General features: G+C 39.6%; 1 protein-coding gene across 1 annotated transcript in view; it reads left to right on the top strand.

Moving 5' to 3' along the window:
• si:ch211-196i2.1 (collagen alpha-1(I) chain) overlaps positions 1-21,405 on the top strand; it is a 207,633-nt gene extending 186,228 nt beyond the window's left edge. Inside the window, exons 55-68 of the mRNA XM_057818339.1 lie at positions 6,433-6,486; positions 6,570-6,623; positions 6,794-6,847; positions 11,098-11,151; positions 11,248-11,301; positions 13,071-13,124; positions 13,245-13,262; positions 13,406-13,459; positions 15,217-15,279; positions 15,436-15,601; positions 15,824-15,933; positions 18,752-18,832; positions 18,947-19,129; positions 20,059-21,405. Of these exons, the coding sequence (XP_057674322.1) occupies positions 6,433-6,486; positions 6,570-6,623; positions 6,794-6,847; positions 11,098-11,151; positions 11,248-11,301; positions 13,071-13,124; positions 13,245-13,262; positions 13,406-13,459; positions 15,217-15,279; positions 15,436-15,601; positions 15,824-15,933; positions 18,752-18,832; positions 18,947-19,129; positions 20,059-20,208 (1,149 nt within the window). The 3' untranslated portion in view covers positions 20,209-21,405. The remainder of the gene's footprint in view (positions 1-6,432; positions 6,487-6,569; positions 6,624-6,793; positions 6,848-11,097; positions 11,152-11,247; positions 11,302-13,070; positions 13,125-13,244; positions 13,263-13,405; positions 13,460-15,216; positions 15,280-15,435; positions 15,602-15,823; positions 15,934-18,751; positions 18,833-18,946; positions 19,130-20,058) is intronic.
• Positions 21,406-21,798: the final 393 nt, after the last annotated feature.

Consider the following 21,798-nt stretch of genomic DNA (forward strand, 5'->3'; position numbering starts at 1 on the left):
TACAATGACCAACCGGAAAAGAACTGGACATATATTTTAAAAAATGAGTGACTTTCTATTGCCACTAGTTGGCGCTGTAGGGTTGATGCAAATGACCCCTACAGGACCCTTCAGACTATGACTCAACAAGCACGATATGTTTGGCGCAGATATGTTGTAGATGTTATGACTGTTCAAAACTTGTGGTGAGACGAAATGGCTTCAGTCATTTTTACTTCTCCTGTTGGACCCTTCTGCTTCAACCAAACCTCAGTATTTTTCATCAGGCACCTGAACACATGTCTTAAGGCTCCCCTGATGCAGGTTTGAGGTGAATAGATTTTTTTTTCCTTGGAGGAGGAGCCTGTTTCGTAAAAAAGGCATTTCCTGTTCCCACTAGGGGGCGCTAGGCCTAATGAGTAATATTTTAATGCACTCGTGTTAAGGGTGGAATCCCGCACATACATGCCAGATAAGAAAAAGATTGAACATTGTTTCAAGGAGCTATTAGTCCTTTACTGAATTTGTCATTTTGCCGAAAAAATGGCCGACTTTGGCACCACGCCCAGGTCAGACCCATGAATGAAAACGCACCATTTTGAAAAGTTTAGATTTCATATGTCTCCTGAATTGTCTAACCAATTTTGAAGATGATCCAACTGATTCCCTCTGTGACAAGGTCTCAAATGTGCACCCTGTTAATTGATAAAAATTTCACATTCGATCCAAAATACCCAATTTCCTGTTGGGTTTGGAATATGGGTGCAAGAGACTTTTTGGAGCAGTTTTGCACAAGGTATCGACTCCCCAAATTTCATTGCTCTACGTTAAAAAAACCTAATAGGAAACGCCTTTTTGAAAAATTCAAGGGGGCGCCACTGAGCCATTTTGTTACATTTTTTTGTAACGTTGCAAGATTATTGAAATCCACACAAAGCCGCATGTATGTGCAAAATTTGGTGAGTTTTCGTGCATGTCCAGGCCTCCAAATGTAAAATGTACTAGAAATGGACAGAAATTTCACATTCGATCCAAAATACCCGATTTTCTGTTGAATTTGGAATATGGGTGCAAGAGGCTTTTTTGAGCAGTTAGGCATAAGGTATCTACTCCCCGAATTTCATTGCTCTACGTTGAAAAAACCCAATAGGAAAGGCCTTTTTTAAAACTCCTTTCTGTCGCCACTAGTTGGCATTGTAGAGTTGATGCAAATGACCCCTACAGGACCCTTTAGGGTATGACTCTCAACAAGCATGGGAAGTTTGGCGCAGATATGTTGTATATCTGCTGAGTTATGACTGTTCAAAGTATTTTGCGAGACAAATTGTTGACGATCATTTTCACTTTCATGTTTGGACCCCTCCGCTTCAACGAAACCTCAATATTTTTCATCAGGCACCTGAACACAGGTCTTAAGGCTCCCCTGATGCAGGTTTGAGGTCAACAGATTTTTTTTCCCTTGGAGGAGGAACCTGTCTCGTAAAAAAAGGCATTTCCTGTTCTCACTAGGGGGCGCTAGGCCTAATGGGTAATATTTCAATGCAGTCGTGTTCAGGCTGGGATACCGCATATACATGGCAGATATGAAAAAGATTGAAAGTTGTGTCAAGGAATTATTAGTCATTTACTGAATTCGGTGTTTTGCCGAAAAAATGGCCAACTTTGGCACCACGCCCAGGTCAGACCCATGAATGAAAACACACCATTTTAGAAACTTAAGATCTCATATGTCTCCTGAACAGTCTCACCAATTTTGAAGATGATCCAACTAACTCCCTCGGCGAAAAGGTCTCAAATGTGCACCCTCTAAATCGATAAAAATTTCATATTCAATCCAAAATAACCGATTTCCTGTTGGGTTTGGAATATGGGTGCCAATGCTTTTTTGAAGCGGTTTTAGACAAGGTATAGACTCCCCAAATTTCATTGCTCTACGCTGACAAACCCTAATGTTATAGGCCAATTTTAAAATTTCAAGGGGGCGCCACTGAGGCATTTTGTTACATTTTTTTTTCAACGTTGCAAAATTATCAAAATTTACAATTTTCCGCACGTATGTGCAAATTTTGGTGACTTTTCGTGCATGTTCAGGCCTCCAAATTGGCCGTTTTCATTTGCCCTGAAAAAAAAAATTTTTTTTTAATAAATAAATAAATTTTAAAAATCCTTTGCAAAACAATAGGGCCTTCGCACGCCTAGTGCTCGGGCCCTAATAATATCAAATAAGGGTGGTTTAAATACACCACGTGATTAATATGTTCAACAGATAAACATTGCTTTAAAGCTACTACAAGAAAACACAATGCAAAAAAAACTAGGCCTGCAAGCAGGACTGAACGGGCCCTCGCAATCTAGCGCAACTCGGACAGTGTGCAGGTCAGGGTGGTGGCAGATCGTCCTCTCTAATCATCTCATTAGAACCTAACATGCGCGAAAGTTGCCTCTTTACATTCACACACCTAAGAGATAAAAACCCCTATTGGACAGAGGACTACAAAAAAGGAGCGAATAAAGGGTCATCACAGCAACAGACAGAGACATGTGGACATGGGCCGTAAAATAAGAATTTTAAAAGGTCTTGAAACTACAATGACCAACCTGAAAAGAACTGAACATATATTTTAAAAAATGAGTGACTTTCTATTGCCACTAGTTGGCGCTGTAGGGTTGATGCAAATGACCCCTACAGGACCCTTCAGACTATGACTCAACAAGCACGATATGTTTGGCGCAGATATGTTGTAGAAGTTATGACTGTTCAAAACTTGTGGTGAGACGAAATGGCTTCTGTCATTTTTACTTCTCCTGTTGGACCCTTCTGCTTCAACCAAACCTCAGTATTTTTCATCAGGCACCTGAACACATGTCTTAAGGCTCCCCTGATGCAGGTTTGAGGTGAATAGATTTTTTTTCCTTGGAGGAGGAGCCTGTTTCGTAAAAAAGGCATTTCCTGTTCCCACTAGGGGGCGCTAGGCCTAATGAGTAATATTTCAATGCACTCGTGTTAAGGGTGGGATGCCGCATATCCATGCCAGATATGAAAAAGATTGAACGTTGTTTCAAGGAGCTATTAGTCCTTTACTGAATTTGTCATTTTGCCGAAAAAATGGCCGACTTTGGCACCACGCCCAGGTCAGACCCATGAATGAAAACGCACCATTTTGAAAAGTTTAGATTTCATATGTCTCCTGAATTGTCTAACCAATTTTGAAGATGATCCAACTGATTCCCTCTGTGACAAGGTCTCAAATGTGCACCCTGTTAATTGATAAAAATTTCACATTCGATCCAAAATACCCGATTTCCTGTTGGGTTTGGAATATGGGTGCAAGAGACTTTTTGGAGCAGTTTTGCACAAGGTATCGACTCCCCAAATTTCATTGCTCTACGTTAAAAAAACCTAATAGGAAACGCCTTTTTGAAAAATTCAAGGGGGCGCCACTGAGCCATTTTGTTACATTTTTTTGTAACGTTGCAAGATTATCGAAATCCACACAAAGCCGCATGTATGTGCAAAATTTGGTGAGTTTTTGTGCATGTCCAGGCCTCCAAATGTAAACTGTACGAGAAATTGACAGAAATTTCACATTCGATCCAAAATACCCGATTTTCTGTTGGATTTGGAATATGGGTGCAAGAGGCTTTTTTGAGCAGTTAGGCATAAGGTATCTACTCCCCAAATTTCATTGCTCTACGTTGAAAAAACCCAATAGGAAAGGCCTTTTTTAAAACTCCTTTCTGTCGCCACTAGTTGGCACTGTAGAGTTGATGCAAATGACCCCTACAGGACCCTTCAGGGTATGACTCTCAACAAGCATGGGAAGTTTGGCGCAGATATGTTGTATATCTGCTGAGTTATGACTGTTCAAAGTATTTTGCGAGACAAATTGTTGACGATCATTTTCACTTTCATGTTTGGACCCCTCCGCTTCAACGAAACCTCAATATTTTTCATCAGGCACCTGAACACAGGTCTTAAGGCTCCCCTGATGCAGGTTTGAGGTCAACAGATTTTTTTCCCTTGGAGGAGGAACCTGTCTCGTAAAAAAAGGCATTTCCTGTTCTCACTAGGGGGCGCTAGGCCTAATGGGTAATATTTCAATGCAGTCGTGTTCAGGCTGGGATACCGCATATACATGGCAGATATGAAAAAGATTGAAAGTTGTGTCAAGGAATTATTAGCCATTTACTGAATTCGGTGTTTTGCCGAAAAAATGGCCGACTTTGGCACCACGCCCAGGTCAGACCCGTGAATGAAAACACACCATTTTAGAAACTTAAGATCTCATATGTCTCCTGAACAGTCTCACCAATTTTGAAGATGATCCAACTAACTCCCTCGGCGAAAAGGTCTCAAATGTGCACCCTGTAAATCGATAAAAATTTCATATTCGATCCAAAATAACCGATTTCCTGTTGGGTTTGGAATATGGGTGCCAATGCTTTTTTGAAGCGGTTTTAGACAAGGTATAGACTACCCAAATTTCATTGCTCTACGCTGACAAACCCTAATGTTATTGGCCAATTTTAAAATTTCAAGGGGGCGCCACTGAGCCATTTTGTTACAATTTTTTGCAACGTTGTTGAATTATCGAAATTTACAATTTTCCACACGTATGTGCAAATTTTGGTGACTTTTCGCGCATGTTCAGGCCTCCAAATTGGCCGTTTTCATTTGCCCTGAAAAAAAAAAATAATAATAATCCTTTGCAAAACAATAGGGCCTTCGCACGCCTAGTGCTCGGGCCCTAAAAAAGCCTAAACTTTAATTGGTATTTTTAATTATTTAGTTAAATGGACAGTACTTATATAGCGCATTTATCTGCATGGTTACCATGCCCAAAGCGCTTTACATTAGCACACATTTACCCGTTCATGCACACATTCACACACCAATGGGGCTGCTGCCATGCAAGGCGCTGTCAACCCATTGGTGGCAAATCAGAGTTTAGTGCCTTGCCCAAGGGCACTTTGACAGTGGGCAGTCGTAGCCTGGGATCGAAACCACTGACCCTTCGGTCCAAGGACAACTCCAGCTACCAACTGCGCCATGGCCCACCACAATTACACAATTATTAGTTACAGAAACATTGTCTATACACCGTACAAAACTTTATTGTTTATGAAAATACACCGCAAGTCTGATGAATTCATTTTTTCATGTCATGTTTTTTATGTCCTCCATTTTGACCTGCTGGAAGAGGTCACCCTACCCACAACACACACTACATTATTGGGCGGATGAAAAACATACACTAGCATTCTCGCTAGCATGCATGCTAGCTTGCGCGCTAGCGTTTTTTTTTTTTTTTAAAGGCTGACGCTGCAAAACTGTTCAATTTCAATTGTACTTTATTAAAGAATTTAACAAAGTACTCACATCAATCTTAAACTACAAATCCATCAAAGTCCTCATCCTCTGTATCAATTGAACAGCCAAGCGCACACACTCGAACTTTATAGCTACTGGGGGCACGCCCCCTTTCACACTCAACCTTCTCCCTTTAAGGTTCTTATGTTGCTCTCACAAAAGTCCGCCTTTTCAAAAATTGCACAGACAGACAGACACAATAGGCGCACCACATTATTGGGCGCACCGTCCATTTTGGAGAATTTTTTTTTTTTTACTTTTAGGTCTGCCTTATGGTCCTGAAAATACGGTACTCAAAATGTTTTCATCTGTAAAATTCAAAAGTTAATCATAGTTAAAATTAATAAAGTGAAAAAGGTTTCCAACAATTTGGAATGAACATTGACAGACGAGCACATAATTGTCGAGTCTACAAGAACATCACCACCTTCGTGATGATAATACACACTCAGCAGGAAACCAGTGCCTTATTTTTTTATTAATTAAACCCACCTGGACGCCACGAACTGGATGTAAAATAAAATTGTCCAAGAATTTAAGATGACGCTCGCCACGCTAAATGCTAACGCTAATGGAAACACTATTCTAATGCTACAAGTTACATTTAGTGTAGTGGTAAATGGTCAAGCAACATGGCATATTTTGAGTAGCCAAGATAAGAAAACAAATCTTACTATGTGTTTTCAAAACAAGCAAGTCTAGGGCCTGGAGAGGACACCGGTGAGTAAGTCTGTTTACGGTGGGGGGGTCAACATGTCACATGAGTGACACAACAAAATACTGCTTCGATGCATGCTAACTACACATACGATTAGAAAATGTCAAACATTGTGAACTTATGACGGAAACTATGGAACATTTTCATCTCGTTCTGGTCTTGTCAGATGAAAACTGGCATTCAACTCGTTATGTTCTAGTCTCCAAAGACACATTTTTAGCTTTTCGTCGTCATTATTGTTTGTCGACGAGATATTTTCGTTATCGTCATTGTTGACGAAAACAGCACTGATTCGGTGCCACTTGTTTTTCTCCAATCCACCATTGTTTTGCTTCTTTCATAATAACGGCAATCCCGGTAACAGGGGAAACGAGGGAAAGCTGGAACCCGAGGAACCAGGGGCATCAGAGGACCAAAAGTAGGTTATCTGGAAACATCACATCTTGTTCTGTTCACATTCTTCGGAAAATGAGTTCACAGTAATTTTTTTTTTCTGTGCAGGGTGACAAGGGAGAAACAGGACCACCAGGTCACCTTGGCTGGTCAGGCACTATTGTAAGGGTCTTATTCTTTGATTTTTGTTGTTGTTGTGTGGTCTTCCGCAAAAATTAACGTGTAATTTTGTTTATTGCACTTCAGCAGAATTATCAAGTGTACAGTATCTCAATCATCACTAATCATTTAAAATGTTCTGACCACCTAATGGATGTTCTTTATACTTCAAGGGTAACCCAGGTTTACGTGGTGAGATGGGGGAACGAGGTGAAAAAGGAAAAGAGGTAAACGCTGTATTGGCTTCATACTGTATTAAGATACATGGTTTCTGTCATCCTGAACAGGAAAAGTGCTTGATATTATTAATATTTTTAAATTTTTAAAGTGAGATCTACAGTACTTTGGTGCTGATTAATGCAACAGGCTATAATTATAGACTGTTCAAACAAATAAATATTCCAATTACCATTGTTAAATTTTATCAATCATTAAGAATATTCCTCTACATGTTAATGATTACTGAAAATAAATTATGAACAATGACAAAATGGCTACATCTCTCTCAGTGTTTGCATTTTCGAATGGTAACTTCTACAACGTTTCCAAGTCACAATTACTATTTTTAGAGCAGGTACGTTGGCTATGGATTAATGGTGGGTACCTCACGATAGGATTTGCAATACAAGGCTCACGACAACGATGATCTCACGATATGGCGATACAACAATTATCAATAAACGGGACAGGAAATCTGTAAATGCCCTAAAATGAACAGAAAGTGACTTGTTAATTCCTTCAAAATGAGAAAGACTGGCTGCAAATGCTCTGGTTTTGAATGAAAAAACCTTCATCGACAGACAGCGAGAACGAAAAGTGGGATTTGATATATGGCAAAATGGATCTTGGCATGTGGCATTTTTTTCCATTGTGGCATTTTTTGGGGTATGTGCCAAAATGAATTTTGCCATGTGGCATTTTTTTGGTATGTGGCAAAATAAATGTTTGTATATGGCATTTTTTTTTTGTTTGTTTGTTTTTTGTATGTGGCATTTTTTGGGGGGGTACTTGGCATTTTTGCAGGCCATGCACGTCCATGCCATTGACTGCTATGCACATTCAAATTTTCCATTCATTTTAAATGGCAGTAAAACATATGTGGCTGTAATTTTTTACCATACACTTACCATTACAGCACATTGACATTCAACTTGCACCCAAGTAAGGCTATGCCATTGAAAGCTATGCTCGTCCAAATTTTCCATTCATTTTGAATCGCAGAAAAACATGTGTGGCTGTGATTTTTGACCACAAACTTACCATTACAGTATATTTCCACAATCCATTTTGCCACATACCAAAAAAATGCCACATGGCAAAAGAAATGCTACATGCCAAAAATCACTTTGCCACATGGCAAAAAAAATGCCACATGCCAAAATCCATTTTGCCACATACCAAAAAAATTCCACATGGCAGAAGAAATGCCACATGCCAAAATACATTTTGCCACATACCAAAAAAAAATGCCACATGGCAAAAAAATGCCACATGCCAAAATCCACTTTGCCACATGGCAAAAAAATGCCACATGCCAAAATCCATTTTGCCACACACCAAAAAAATCCCACATGGCAGAAGAAATGCCACATGCCAAAATACATTTTGCCACAAACCAAAAAAATGCCACATGGCAAAATCCACTTTGCCACATGCCAAAAGAAATGCCACATGCCAAAAGAAATGCCACATGCCAAAATCCACTTTGCCACATACCAAAAAAAAAAAATCACATGGCAAAAGAAATGCCACATGCCAAAATACATTTTGCCACATACCAAAAAATAAATTCACCATGGCACAAAAATGACACATGCCAAAATATATTTTGCCACATACTAAATACCACTTTTTGTTCTCGGCCCTGCTGCCTTCATTCGCCTCCCCTAGTCTGAATTAGGGATGTCCCGATCCAGGTTTTTGCACTTCCGATCCGATACCGATACTGGCCGATACCGATGCCGGCCTATCTGAGCATGTATTAAAGTTTTAAGTTATTTAGCCTCCTTACTTAGTTGTCAGACTCATGTTAAAAAGGGTTTTAGTACTCTTTATAACAACTAGCCAGCTGAATTAGGTGAGTTTGAATAACACACGATGGTTGGTAACAAGAAACTGACCTGTTTATTCAGTGACAAACACAAAAGATTATAAATAACAAACAGAAATGGCATAGTCAGTCAGTAAAACGTGCAAATAATATTGTAAACTGTCAGTGGAAAATTCCACAAATCCCCCATGCTATTAGATGTTTTTAATGTTTCGTGCATTAGTTACAAAAATTGTTACGCACGCTGTCGAGTCTGTCATTGTGCATCTAGTTCTACATACATATGATATCTATTAGACAAGCACGTTTACTCTCGGGACGCAATGCGAAGACCTCGCTGTGTATTAGTTTCGCTTTACTTGACATATTTCAATAATCGGAATTTGGATGTTTGTGAATCGTTCTCGAATCTTCCACGGCAGAATCGCTCAAGGATGGAATGACGTCTGGGCATGTTGTACCGTGGTTCTAATGCTGCGTTCCAGAAAAGTGGGATGTCGGACTTTTCCGACCTCCGACTAGGAAAATATCATTGGAGCACCACTCGAACTGGGAGGTACAAGTTGCGAAGTCGGAGAAAAAATAACTACCCCGACTTCCAAGTTGTTTCAATCTGACGTCACTGGACAAAATGGCGCTCAAGAACACGAATGATAACACAATAATGAAGTAAATCAAGTTTACTTGAGACGCCATGGATTTTTTTCCTCATACAGTGAATTATCTTTGTTGTGCTATGTTTTTATATTGACGATCAGCAAAGGATGTAACTAAAAAAAGGCAGTTTACAGTGTGGGCTATAACGCAGCCGTCGTTTTTGCTCTACTATTTGATCGCTTACAGGAAGGTAGGTTCGCTGGAGGTCAAAATGTCTTTGGATGGCCAATATGAAAAACACCTCGTCGCGATCAGCCATCTTTGTTGTTTACATTTGCTTGGAACGCTTTGAGGTCGGAACTGGTACCATCCGAGTGGGATAAATCCGACTTCCCACTTCTCTGGAATGCAGCATAATGTGTTTGATGGTGCGTCTTTACTCACGAGAGATACTCTCGTCATCCAGAATGAATTCTTGATTCTTCTTCTTGCAATGACTCTTATTATTCCCTGGGCTTTGGGACTGTCGAGTGCCAGTTTGTCACGCATAGCAAACGTTTCTGCCAGTGTTAGTTGCGTAGGACCTTTCTTTTTGTCTTCGGTTTTCTTAACCTACTCCTTATATTGTTTGTGGTGGTATGTCGCTAAATGCTTGATGAGGTTGGTTGTATTAAAACTTCTTACAGCTTTACCACCACGCGTGACTTTATGGCATATGTTACACTCTGCCTCTTCGTCTTTGTCGTCCTTTAAGGTGAAATGATCCCACAGAGCTGACATTTTTACCGATAAAGTCTCTCGGTAAATTGGGAGACGGTAATGTAGTGTGTTGAAGGTGTGCCGTAAAATGCGGACCGCATTTTAGGGAAACCGAAGCAAAAACTGAAATGGATTATGTAAATCGATACGCTGGAAAACCCGGACCAGACTCACGAAAAAAACTGAATCGGAAGTCTGGATCGGAATTTTTCCGTGTCGGTCGATCCGATACCGATGCGCATTTTTTTGCCCATATCGGCGTCTGATCCGATCCAAATATCGGATCGGGACATCTCTAGTCTGAATAGATTGGGCGTCTTGTGCCGTAAATTGCAGCCACTGAGGTGACGTAGACACAATTCTTGTGGAATAATTTGGTAGCAACTTGTTGGTTCCCGTTTTTTTTAAACTGTGACACATTTGCAAAGCTTTATATATTTTCTTAGTGGGAGCATTTGTGGTCCCTTCCTGTTGATTTTGTGGCATGTTTGGGTCATTTCCTGTTGATTATGGGGCATTTACGGATTACTTTCTATTGATTCTGGGTTACTGAAAAGGAAGAATGTCCCCAAATGAATAGGAAGTGACTCAAAATCAACAGGAAGTAACAGGTAAATGTCCTGAAATGAACAGGAAGTTCAAGTAAATGCCCACAAAAGATGCTCTGGTTTCAGTGTCAATGACTGTCAAAATGGTAACTGTGACACCTTTTTAAAACGATATATCAATTCTTGGCAGGAGCACAAAGTGTTGCGACATGTCACCATTTTGATATATTGTCACACCCCTACTATGCATACCTGTTATGTCCACAGGAAGCAGGTTTGTGTCCCAGATGTAAAATGACCCCAATATTCAGTAGATGGTATTTTTCATAATGTAGAAAAGGACATTAGGCTCCTGGGATCATAAAAATCGGCCAAAAAAGTTTCTGGAAGGCAGAAAAAGTCACATTGTATTTATTTTTTTCATTATAAAGCTGTACTTTTTGAAATATCATTACCATAAATCCTTGACACAAATTGCATTGTGTTTGTTTGTGAGGGTTATTATTATTAATTTTTTTTTCAGGGTGAGAAAGGTGAAATGGGGCTGGCAGGAGTTCCTGGACTTGATGGCCCCAAGGTAGTCTTTGCATAATTATAGGGTTTGGGTTGGGTTTTTTTTTTTGGTTGACGAATGGCCACTAAAGTCATGCTTGACTCCCACTTATTTCTGTAGGGAATCCGAGGACCTTCCGGGTTGCCAGGTGAAGTCGGTCCAAAGGGAGAAAAGGTAGTGCTGGAAACTGATGTGTCGAAACTAACAACGCAAGTAGATTTTATAAGTAATATTTTGTGCGCCTGTGGGCTAACAAAGTTCAATTCAATTCAATTTTATTTGTATAGCCCTATATCACAACAAGGTTGTCTCAGAGGGCTTTACAGAGTCAATTTGATACACAGTCAAATACAGTAGATGAATGAGATGAGTTCATGTTCTGGGAATCCCCCATCCTTAGACCCTCCATGGCGGCAAGGAAAAACTCCAAAAACCCAGTGGGAAAACAGAAACCTTGGGTAGAACCACAGTCAGGAGAGCTCCACTCCCAGGACGGACAGGATATAGATGCACCAGGACTGATGATGGATACTAGCAGAAGGAGTTCCAGTTTGTAGAGATGCAATCGGGTGAGGGAACATGAGGGGGTCCATCTCGCTAGATGAGATGGGTGGGGCAACGAGGACGTCCATCCAGCCAGGGGTAAGGATAGTCAGGCGACTGCGGCTGAAAAAATAGCCCCTCCCCCAGAGGAGAGGGGGGAAAGGGGACACCGGGTGCCTAGTGATGAAAAGACTAGTCGTCTAGATATTAGAATTAGAAAAGAGAAATAAAGTAAGAACAGTGGTAAGTAGAGTGAAAAACAGGAGATAGGACTCAGTGGCTGTACTTCCCCCAGCATTATAGCTCCTAGGGCAGCTTAGACTGAACTGTGAGTCCAGTCAGTTTTCAACTAGCCTGATCATAAGCTTTGTCAAATAGGAACGTTTTTAGTCTAATCTTAAATGTACAGACTGTGTCTGCCTCTTTAATATTAGCTGGAAGCTGATTCCATAAGACAGGAGTTTGGTAACTAAAGGCTCTAGCTCCTACTTTAGAGACCCTGGGAACTACCAGTAGACCTGCATTCTGAGAACGAAGTATTCTGTTGGGGCGGTATAGAACCAGAGCATCTGTTAGATAAGATGGCCCCATACCATTAATTGTCTTAAATGTAAGAAGGAGGATTTTAAATTTCATTCTAAACTCTACTGGATGCCAGTGAAGTGCTTGGAGCACAGGGGTTATGTGCTCTCTTCTATTAGTTCCTGTTAAAAGTCTTGCTGCTGCGTTCTGGACTAGCTAAAGACCTTTTAGGGAACTTTTAGGAAAAGCTGCGAGTTAGGAGTTACAGTAATCCAATCTAGATATAACGAACGCGTGAATTAATTTTTCTGCATCGTTTTTGACAGAATATTTCTAATTTTGTCTATGTTGCGCAGGTGAAAATAAGATGTTCTGCAGGTTTGTTTAGTATGAGCCTTAAATGATAGGTCTCGGTCAAATAGAACTCCTAGGTTTTTAACTGTGGTGCTACACTCACATTGTCCAGAGTGACTATCTGGGCAGTTAGAGAGTCTCTCACACTTTTAGGGCCTATTATAAGGACTTCTGTCTTTTCAGGGTTAAGTAAGAGATAATTAGTGCTCATCCGGGTATTTACATCTCGGACGCAGGTAGTTAGTTAATCCACTTTCCTGATTTGATCAGGTTTAATTGATAAATACAATTGTGTGTCGTCAGTGTAACAATGAAATTTAATGCTATGTTTTCTGATGATATTGCCAAGAGGCAGCATATACGTCAAAGTGCAGTCAAAGTGAGTCACTGTAGTGCGACATTAGGTTAATTATAATCTTTGGTTGACAACCAAGTCGTTGGAATAAAACCTATTAATGTCTTCACCTGTTTCGCAAACATAAACTCACGTGCATCTTTGTTTGCCTCCTCTCTAACTTGCATAGGGTCCTATTGGTCCACCAGGGCCAAGAGGAACATCAGGCATGCCTGGATTTCCTGTAAGTATAGTTATGTCATTAAAACTTATACATAGCATTACAGTAACGTACTGGAAAGCACAAAAATTGCCAAGAATTTGTGTATGGTTCAAATGTAATCCATTCTCACTCATGTGACAGGGCACATCTGGATTAGAGGTAAGAAAAATTATACATTTTCGTTGAGTTAACTTAAGTTCTGAGGGATAGGGATATTTTATGAGGCTGATAAATACAACATAATGGGAAAGTCTTTGTGGAATAATATTTATTAAGTTTATAATGTTTTGTTCTCCTTAAAGGGTATGAAAGGCTACCCAGGTTTGCCTGGTCAACCCGGCAAAAGAGGCCTCCCAGTAAGTTCATAAAATACAGTACCTGCTCCTACATTGTGATGGAAAAGTATCTGAATCTTTTGGAATTTCTCACATTTCTGCATAAAATCACCATCAAATGTGATCTGATCTTTGTCAAAATCACACAGATGAAAAAATCGTGTCTGCTTTAACTTAAACCACCCAAACATTTATAGTTTTTCATGTTTTAATGAGGTTAGCATGCAAACAATGATAGAAGGGGGGAAAAGAAGCCGCTACCTAAGTAGACCTAAAGAGCAACTGTACCACTTTTTACCAAACAATTTAAGTCAGGTGTGTGCCCAATCACTGCTGAGTGGTTCAAAGCTACCCTGCCCACTACAAAACACACGCCTGGTAAAAATTGTCTTGATAAAAAGCATTGTCTGATGTGCATCATGGCTAAGTCAAAAGAACCGTCTGAACACCTGCGATCAAGAATTGTTGATTTGTATAAAGCTGGGAAAGGATACAAAACCATCTCTAAAAATCTGGATGTTCATCAATCGGCAGTCAAAGAAGTTGTCTACAAATGGAGAGAGTTTGGCACTGTTGATTCTCTTCCAAGGAGTGGCCGTCCACCAAAGATGACGCCAAGAGTTCAGCGCAGAATACTCAGATAGGTTAAAAAAAAGGACCCTAGAGTGTTTGCTAAAGACACCGAAATCACTGGCACAGTCCTATGTCTATGTGCACACATCAACTTTATGTAAAATTATGGTCAAGAATGGTCTTCATGGGAGGACTCCGCGGAGGAAGTCATTGCTGTCTAAAAAAACTATTGTTGCTCATTTAATGTTTGCAAAAAGGCACGTGGACACTCCACAGAAGTTATGGCAAAATATTTTGTGGACTGATGAAACCAAAGTTGAATTGTTTGGGAGTAACACACAACGTCATGTGTGGAGGAAAAATGGAACAGCTCACCAACATCAACACCTCATCCCCACCGTGAATCATGGTGGAGGGAGCATCGTGATTTGAGGCGGTTTTGCTGCCTCAGGGCCTGGACAACTTGCAATCATTAATGGAAGAATGAATTCAAAGGTTTATCAAGATGTTTTGCAGGAAAACCTGAGGCCATCTGTCAGACAGTTGATGCAAAAAAGAGGATAGATGCTGCAACAAGACAATGATCCAAAACACAGAAGTAAATCTTTAGAATGGTTTCAGAAGAAATAAATATAGGTTCTGGGGTGGCCAAGTCAAAGTCCAGACTTGAACCCTTATTGAGATGCTGTGGCATGACCTAAAGACAGCGATTCGCCAGACATCCCATGAATCTGACTGAACTACAGCAGTTTTGTAGAAAGGAATGGGCTGTAGGAATGGGAAGTTTACTCCTGATTGATGTGCCAGACTGATCTGCAGCTACAGTAAGCGTCTGGTTGAAGTTATTGCTGCCAAAGGAGGGGGGGGCACAAAATATTAAATGTGATGGTTCACTTACTTATCCCCCCGTCTGTCATTGTTTGCATACTATCCTCATTAAAATATGAAAACCTATAAATGTTTGGGTGGTTTTAGTTGAAACAGACACTGTTTTTTCATCTGTGTGATTTTGACATAGATCAGATCATATTTGATGGTGATTTTATGCAAAAATGTGAGAAATCCTAAAGGTTCATATACTTTTTACCACTGCATGCAAGGGAGCAGTTTGTAAATTAATCACCACAAATTAACAGAAACGGTGCGTACTGCGTAGTTGGATTTTATGATTTGTCTCAACATTTTTTTCCCATCCGTATCTTTAGGGTCCACCTGGTGTTCCTGGCCCTCCGGGACCATCTTTAAACATGACATTGATAGAACTCAAGGTATGTATTGAACCCCTTTGCAAGGGAATCTATAGAACACAATCCATTCCAGGATGCGGTTTTGACCTTTTTAGAACATGAGAGAGTATAACACGACGCATTTATTAAGAAATGATTGGAATGCACAAATGCATACTTTTTTCTTTGTTTCTCCAGGAGCTAACGTATTTGTCCGACAAGCCTAATTACTTTTTGATCCAACCTCTTCTGGAGTCCCTGGAGCAGGAGCTCCGACTACTAATGGATCCTCCTGATGGCACCAAAGAGCACCCTGCTACCACCTGTCTAGAACTTTGGTTCTGCCACCCGGAATACAAGAGTGGTCAGTTTGCAACCACAAAACGTGTGATGGAACACTTTAATTTAACTGCAGCGTTTTAATCAATCTTGTATATTTGGTAGACACTGAACATTGTTTCTCCCAATAATGGCATACCAACAGTGAAGGATGATGGTGGCCGCATTCAGCTTTGCGGTTGATTTTTTGTTGTTGTTTTTTTACTTTTTTTTTTTATCTTGACGACTGACAAATTGGTCTCTTCAGGAACATATTACATCGACCCGAACCAAGGCAGCCCTGCTGACGCTCTGCTGGCCTATTGCAGCTTCTCCAGCACATCAATACAGACATGCCTTCATCCTCAACATTCTCAGGTCCAAAACACAAGAACATAAACTTTATGTATAGTCACACCAGTTACTGTTAGTACTTGAATCATTGATGCTACTTGCCGCACATTTGTACTCTCAAAACTAAATACAGGTAGTCCCCAGGTTACGACGTACTCGACTTACATGATTTCGACTTTACGAAACCGTAGTCTCGTCCGCCATTTTGTCTCCAGTCATTTTTTGTGTGTGTGTGTGTGTGTGTGTGTTTTTTTTTTTAATAGTACTGGTATAAACAGTACCTTATTGTACCTCACAGTATCTTTTTTTTTTTACTTTATTGATATTACGTGTTCTGTCCTCATCAAACTTGAAGTTGTTCAGCTTTACAGACAGCAAACAAGGCAATTGTGCATTTTGAAACTTTTTACTTCCTTCACTTTTAACAATTTATAAAGCTGTAACACACATATGTCCACCTATGTTCAAAATGACACACATTTTACCAGTAAAACACACACACAAAACAATTGGTGTTCAAACATCCATCTATACTGATCAATATGTAAATTTAGTGAAGTAAATTAGCCTAATTTGCCTAACAAAAGTCCGCTATCTTAAATGCTAAACATGCTAACGTGTTTAGAATTTTCATAGCAAATCGCTCACACATATCTCAACAAACTGTAGCTCTAAACTTAATTACAACTGCACATACAAACATGCAGTGATGTGAAAAAATTAGGACACCCCATTAAATAATCAGTGCTTTATTAAGAAATGTTCACATGTCAATGTTTGATCTTGTTTTTCTTTATCACTGGAAAAGAAAGTGATTTAATTGCAGGTAAACAACAAAAATTAACATTGTTTTAGTCATTAAACCAAATATTTCAACAAAAATACATATTCTAACCGAGGAAAAAGTTAGGACACCCTACCACCTAATTTGTTGTGTTACCCCCTTTGGCTGAAATAACTTCAGTGAGACGCTTTTTTGTAGCCATCTACCAGTCTTTGACATCGGTCTGAAGAAAGTTTGCACCACTCCTCAATGCAGATTACTTTCAACAGTGACTGACTGTTGAAGTGAGAGAAAACACCATAGCTAAATCAAAGGAGCTGTCTCAGGCCTTCATAAAGAAAATTGTAGACACTTATGAGTCTGGTAAGGGATTTCAAAAGATCCCAAAAGAATATAAAATCTGCCATTCCACTGTCCATAAAATAGTCTACAAGTAGAAGACATTCAAAACAACTGCCAACATGCCCAGGTCTGGCCGTCCAAGCTCCAAATTCACCCCGAGAGCAGACGCTACAATGTCATCACGGGACCTACAGCAGGCTCTTGCTATTGTTGATGTGAAAGTGCATGCCTCTACAATCAAAAAGAGACTTCACAAGTTTAACCTTCATGGGAGGTGTGCAAGCAGGAAACCTTTGCTCGCCAAGAAGAACATGAAGGCCAGACTGAAGTTTGCCAGAGTGAATGTAGACAAAGACCAGGACTTTTGGAATAATGTTCTTTGGACAAATGAATCTAAAATTGGAAGTATTTGGACACCTGAACAGAGAACATGTTTGGTGTAGTTTGTGTGAAATAGCATTCCAGGAAAAGAACCTCATACCAACTGTGAAGCATGGAGGTGGAAGTGTCATGGTTTGGGGATGCTTTGTTACAGCAGGACCTGGTCAGCTCACAATCATAGAATCCACCATGAATTCTATGGTGTATCAGAGGGTGCTTGAGGAACATGTGAGATCATCTGAATTCTATCGCATATCAGCGGGTGCTTGAGGAACATTTGAGATAATCTGTGAAAAAAATTAAAGCTGAAGCGAAACTGGACCCTGCAACATGACAATGACCTAAAACATACCAGTAAATCCACCAAGGACTGGCTGAAAAGGAAGAAATGGAGAGTCCTGGAATGGCCGAGTCAAAGCCCAGATTTTAATCCTATTGAGCTGCTTTGGGGTGACTCAAAACAGGCTGTACATGCAAAAAACCCCTCAAACATTTCACATCTGAAAGTATTCTGCGTTGACAAGTGGGGCAAACTTTTTTCAGACCGATGTCAAAGACTGATAGATGGCTACAAAAAGCGTCTCACTGAAATTATTTCAGCCAAAGGGGTTAACACTAGCTATTAGATTGTAGGGTGTCCTAACTTTTTCCTAAGTTAGAATATGCATTTTTGAAGATAAATTTGGTTTAATGAGTAAAACAATGTTAATTTTTGTTGTTTGCGTACAATAAAATCAATTATTTTCCAGAGATAAAGAAAAACAAGCTCAGACATTGATATGTGAACATTTTTTGATAAAGAACTGAATATTTAATGGGGTGTCCTAATTTTTTCAATTCACTGTATATTAGTTGAAACAACTTATAGCATTATGTAGGTCAAATCAGAGCACAGCTGCCCTTTATCCATGTCAGACATCTGAGTCTGCTCCCCAGATGGACAAGGCGACAGTCCAGCCAGACCCAACGCTGCCACCAGAGGGCAGTGTATCCTCCATCATTAATACTTTTGGACTTTTGGATAGTAATTTTGAGATTTAGGCGTACTTAAAGGGTTAATTACGACTTTCGCGTGAATTTGGTTTACCTCGCCAGCGTAGGAACGGAACTCGATCGTAACCCGTGGACTACCTGTACAATGAAACGAAAACAAATGTTGTGCAATGTTTTGTTCAGCTTTTAATGTAGCATGATGTGGCATGTTCCCAAATGGCTTACAGTTTACTCAAAGAAACAGTTCTCCTTACTGTGATTCGCTGCTGACTGTAACAGAATTTGCAATGACATTGCCCAGTCCTGTATGTACAAATGGGCATTTTTTTGTGCTGCCTGCAGTTGCCAATGAAAGCCTGGATGGAAGAATCTACTGCAGATGGCTCATTTCAGTGGCTCAGCAGGTTGGACCAAGGATTTCAGGTGGGAAAATGACCATATTGTTAAAACAAACAAAAAAAAGACAACTTATTTTTTATTTGTAATATTTAACTGGAATTACAGTAATTAACATCATTTCATGTCTCTCTTGTTCAGTTTATTTATCCAGGTGCCAACTTGGTTCAGATGCGTTTTCTCAGATTACATAGTAGCACAGCCGTGCAAAAGATGACTTACTCCTGCCACCCAGGACACAAGTTAGGCCAGTCAGAACGCGACATCAAATTCCTCACTGACACAAGAAAGCAAAGTTTCCTTGGAGCAATTCAAGATTGTGTGGTATGGAAACATTTCAATTTTTTTTAATTAGACTTCACGACCCAAAACTTTGGAATTGAAAAATCATGTACAGCAGGGGTCAGGAACCTTTTTGACTGAGAGAGCCAAAACACCCAACATATCTTAAAATATGATTCCACGAGAGCCATACACTGTGGGCACTGGCTTTTTCATGAGCGCATTTGAATGCATCATGCTGGAGCGAGAGTATGCTCTGCTTTTACAAGCAGTCGCTGAGTTGTGATTGAAATAAATCTGTAGAAAACAACAATGAAAGCCTGGCATCGTTACTTGGGATGTTACAATCGTTGCTCAGTTGCGCACTCACCACTTGGAAAATAACAAATAGAAAAATGGTGTGGCGTTGCGTATATTTTTCCTGGAAGAGAAAACCCCAAGCAGGGGGGCGTGTGCATAACAGTGGCTGAGACAGGTGGAGCCTCTCAGAGCAGCCGTTTCGTGAGTCTCAATCTCCAAGAAGTGGCGACAATTTTGACAGGTGAAAAAGTTATGAAAGTTAAACTGATTGTACTGTTGGGGTACCATGCAGTTCACTTTCGTGGTTTAATTTTCCTCTACGCATTTTTTAATATACTCCAGTTCACTCGGCTTTGAGTTGGGAGGAGCCAGCCCCACTACTAGCTCAGCGGAGACTTAAAGGGCAAGTTAAGAATTTTTGACATTAGGCTTAATCTTCAAGTGAGCTGGGTTTTAATTTGTGGTTGGAGGTTATTTTAACAAACGCTGTAGAGCAAGATGCACTCATCAAAAGAGCTAAATATGGCTCGAGAGATATAGTTTCCAGACCCCTGATGTACAGTATCACACTGCATTGTATACTGTTCAATACCCATCAATCAATCACGATCGCTTACAACTGCAGTAGAGTGGATGAATCCCATTTAATTTTCTTTCTGTGTCATCATCAGCCTGGAGATAAGATGCTGTCAGGACCCCGGGAGTCGGTATTTGAGTTTGAGGACCTCCATCTACTTCCTGTGAGAGATGTGGCACTAATGGGGGGTAGAAACTTTACACATGAGTTTGGCCTCAGTGTTGGACCCGTCTGTTTTAGTTGAAATTGCTCATCGGTTGGGACAACCCAGATTCATTCGTTTCAGGTCCTGGACATGAACACAAGACAGATTCCTACTTTTCACTAACTTCCAAGGATGCCCTTGTTTTCTTTTTTTGTGTGTGTTGGGGTGTTGAAGTTAAATGACTGTCGTGTACTCAAGATTACTAAGAGGTACACTGTTTACAGACACTTTTATGATGTAAATACAGTTCTGATTGTGTAAAAACACTTCCATTTAGTACAGTATTTGGAAAATGGATATTGGTGAGATAATGGCCACTTTTCAAAGTGGTGATCACAATTTATTCAACAGTTCCACATGTCTGGAGTCCATACAAAACCATATGTGGGGCAGGGTTGTTGTTGTTGTTGTTTTTTTTTAAGTGATATTGGTGCTTACTTTTATCAGGCATACAAAGAGTTAGTTCATGTGTTTTTCATTTTCATTTAAACACAACCTCTTTACGTCTCAGGTAGGGTGTACTGTGTTCTGTACACATGGGCACTGAAGCCACTTTTGTTTTCATATGTCACACCGCTTATTTTCCAATGATGGTAATATAAATGACATCCATGCTGGCATTGTCAAAGACCAAATTGAAGTGACTGTTGAAACCTGCGGTTAACAGTTATTCAGAAGGTTTGGACTCGCTCACTACCACACATTTGTGTTGCAATAAACCTCAATGGCTAACTTTCAAAATGGTAATTACCTTATATCAACATCACTATATTCTTTTGGCCTTTTACATTGATGTAGGATTTCCCCAAATCAAAAAATGTGTTGGTAAAGACCCTAACCCTGTTAGTAAAGACAAATGCAACGGAAGAATGATGATGTACACTCTGGTTACTATTCATAGAGTACATAATGGTATATCTCTGACCCAATTTCTTGCTGTTCTTGTGACATCTCCAGACTTTTGACAAATTACAGTGGTACCTCTACTTACAAAATTAACTGGTTTTGGAAATAGTTACTTAACTCTAAAATTCTATAAGTAGAGACCCGTTTTCCATATTAATGTCCTAAATCTGTTCCAAGATCCCCAAAATTCTTTTATAATTCATAAAAATGCATCAAAACATGTAATAATTACATGTTACCATTTACAGGGTGACAATATTTTGAGTTTCAAAAAAGAGGACACTCGGCCCAGCCTCAAGATACTTGAATTTTGCTCGAAGTTCACTCAAAGATGCCTATATCACTTTAATATATTTAAAGTGTGCCTCCTCCGTCTGGATAGAAAAATTCAGTTTTATATACAGTATATACATGTACTGTATATATATATATATATATATATATATATATATATATATATATATATATATATATATATATATATATATATATATATAAACGAATTAAATAATGATAAAAATATGTATATAATGCAGACCCATGGAAATGTAGTCCAGTCAATACACACACACAGTAGGCTATGTGCCATCTAAACATTTTTATAAATTACTATCACGACAATTGTTGTTAACAAATTGTTATTCCCACTCAATTGTAATTCTCATTCAATGTTTTAGATTGCACGCAAACAATAACCCACAATTAACTGACAAACTATTCAAC

Source organism: Corythoichthys intestinalis, chromosome 17 (genome assembly GCF_030265065.1).
Source record: "Corythoichthys intestinalis isolate RoL2023-P3 chromosome 17, ASM3026506v1, whole genome shotgun sequence".
In the NCBI taxonomy this organism is placed as follows: domain Eukaryota; kingdom Metazoa; phylum Chordata; class Actinopteri; order Syngnathiformes; family Syngnathidae; genus Corythoichthys; species Corythoichthys intestinalis.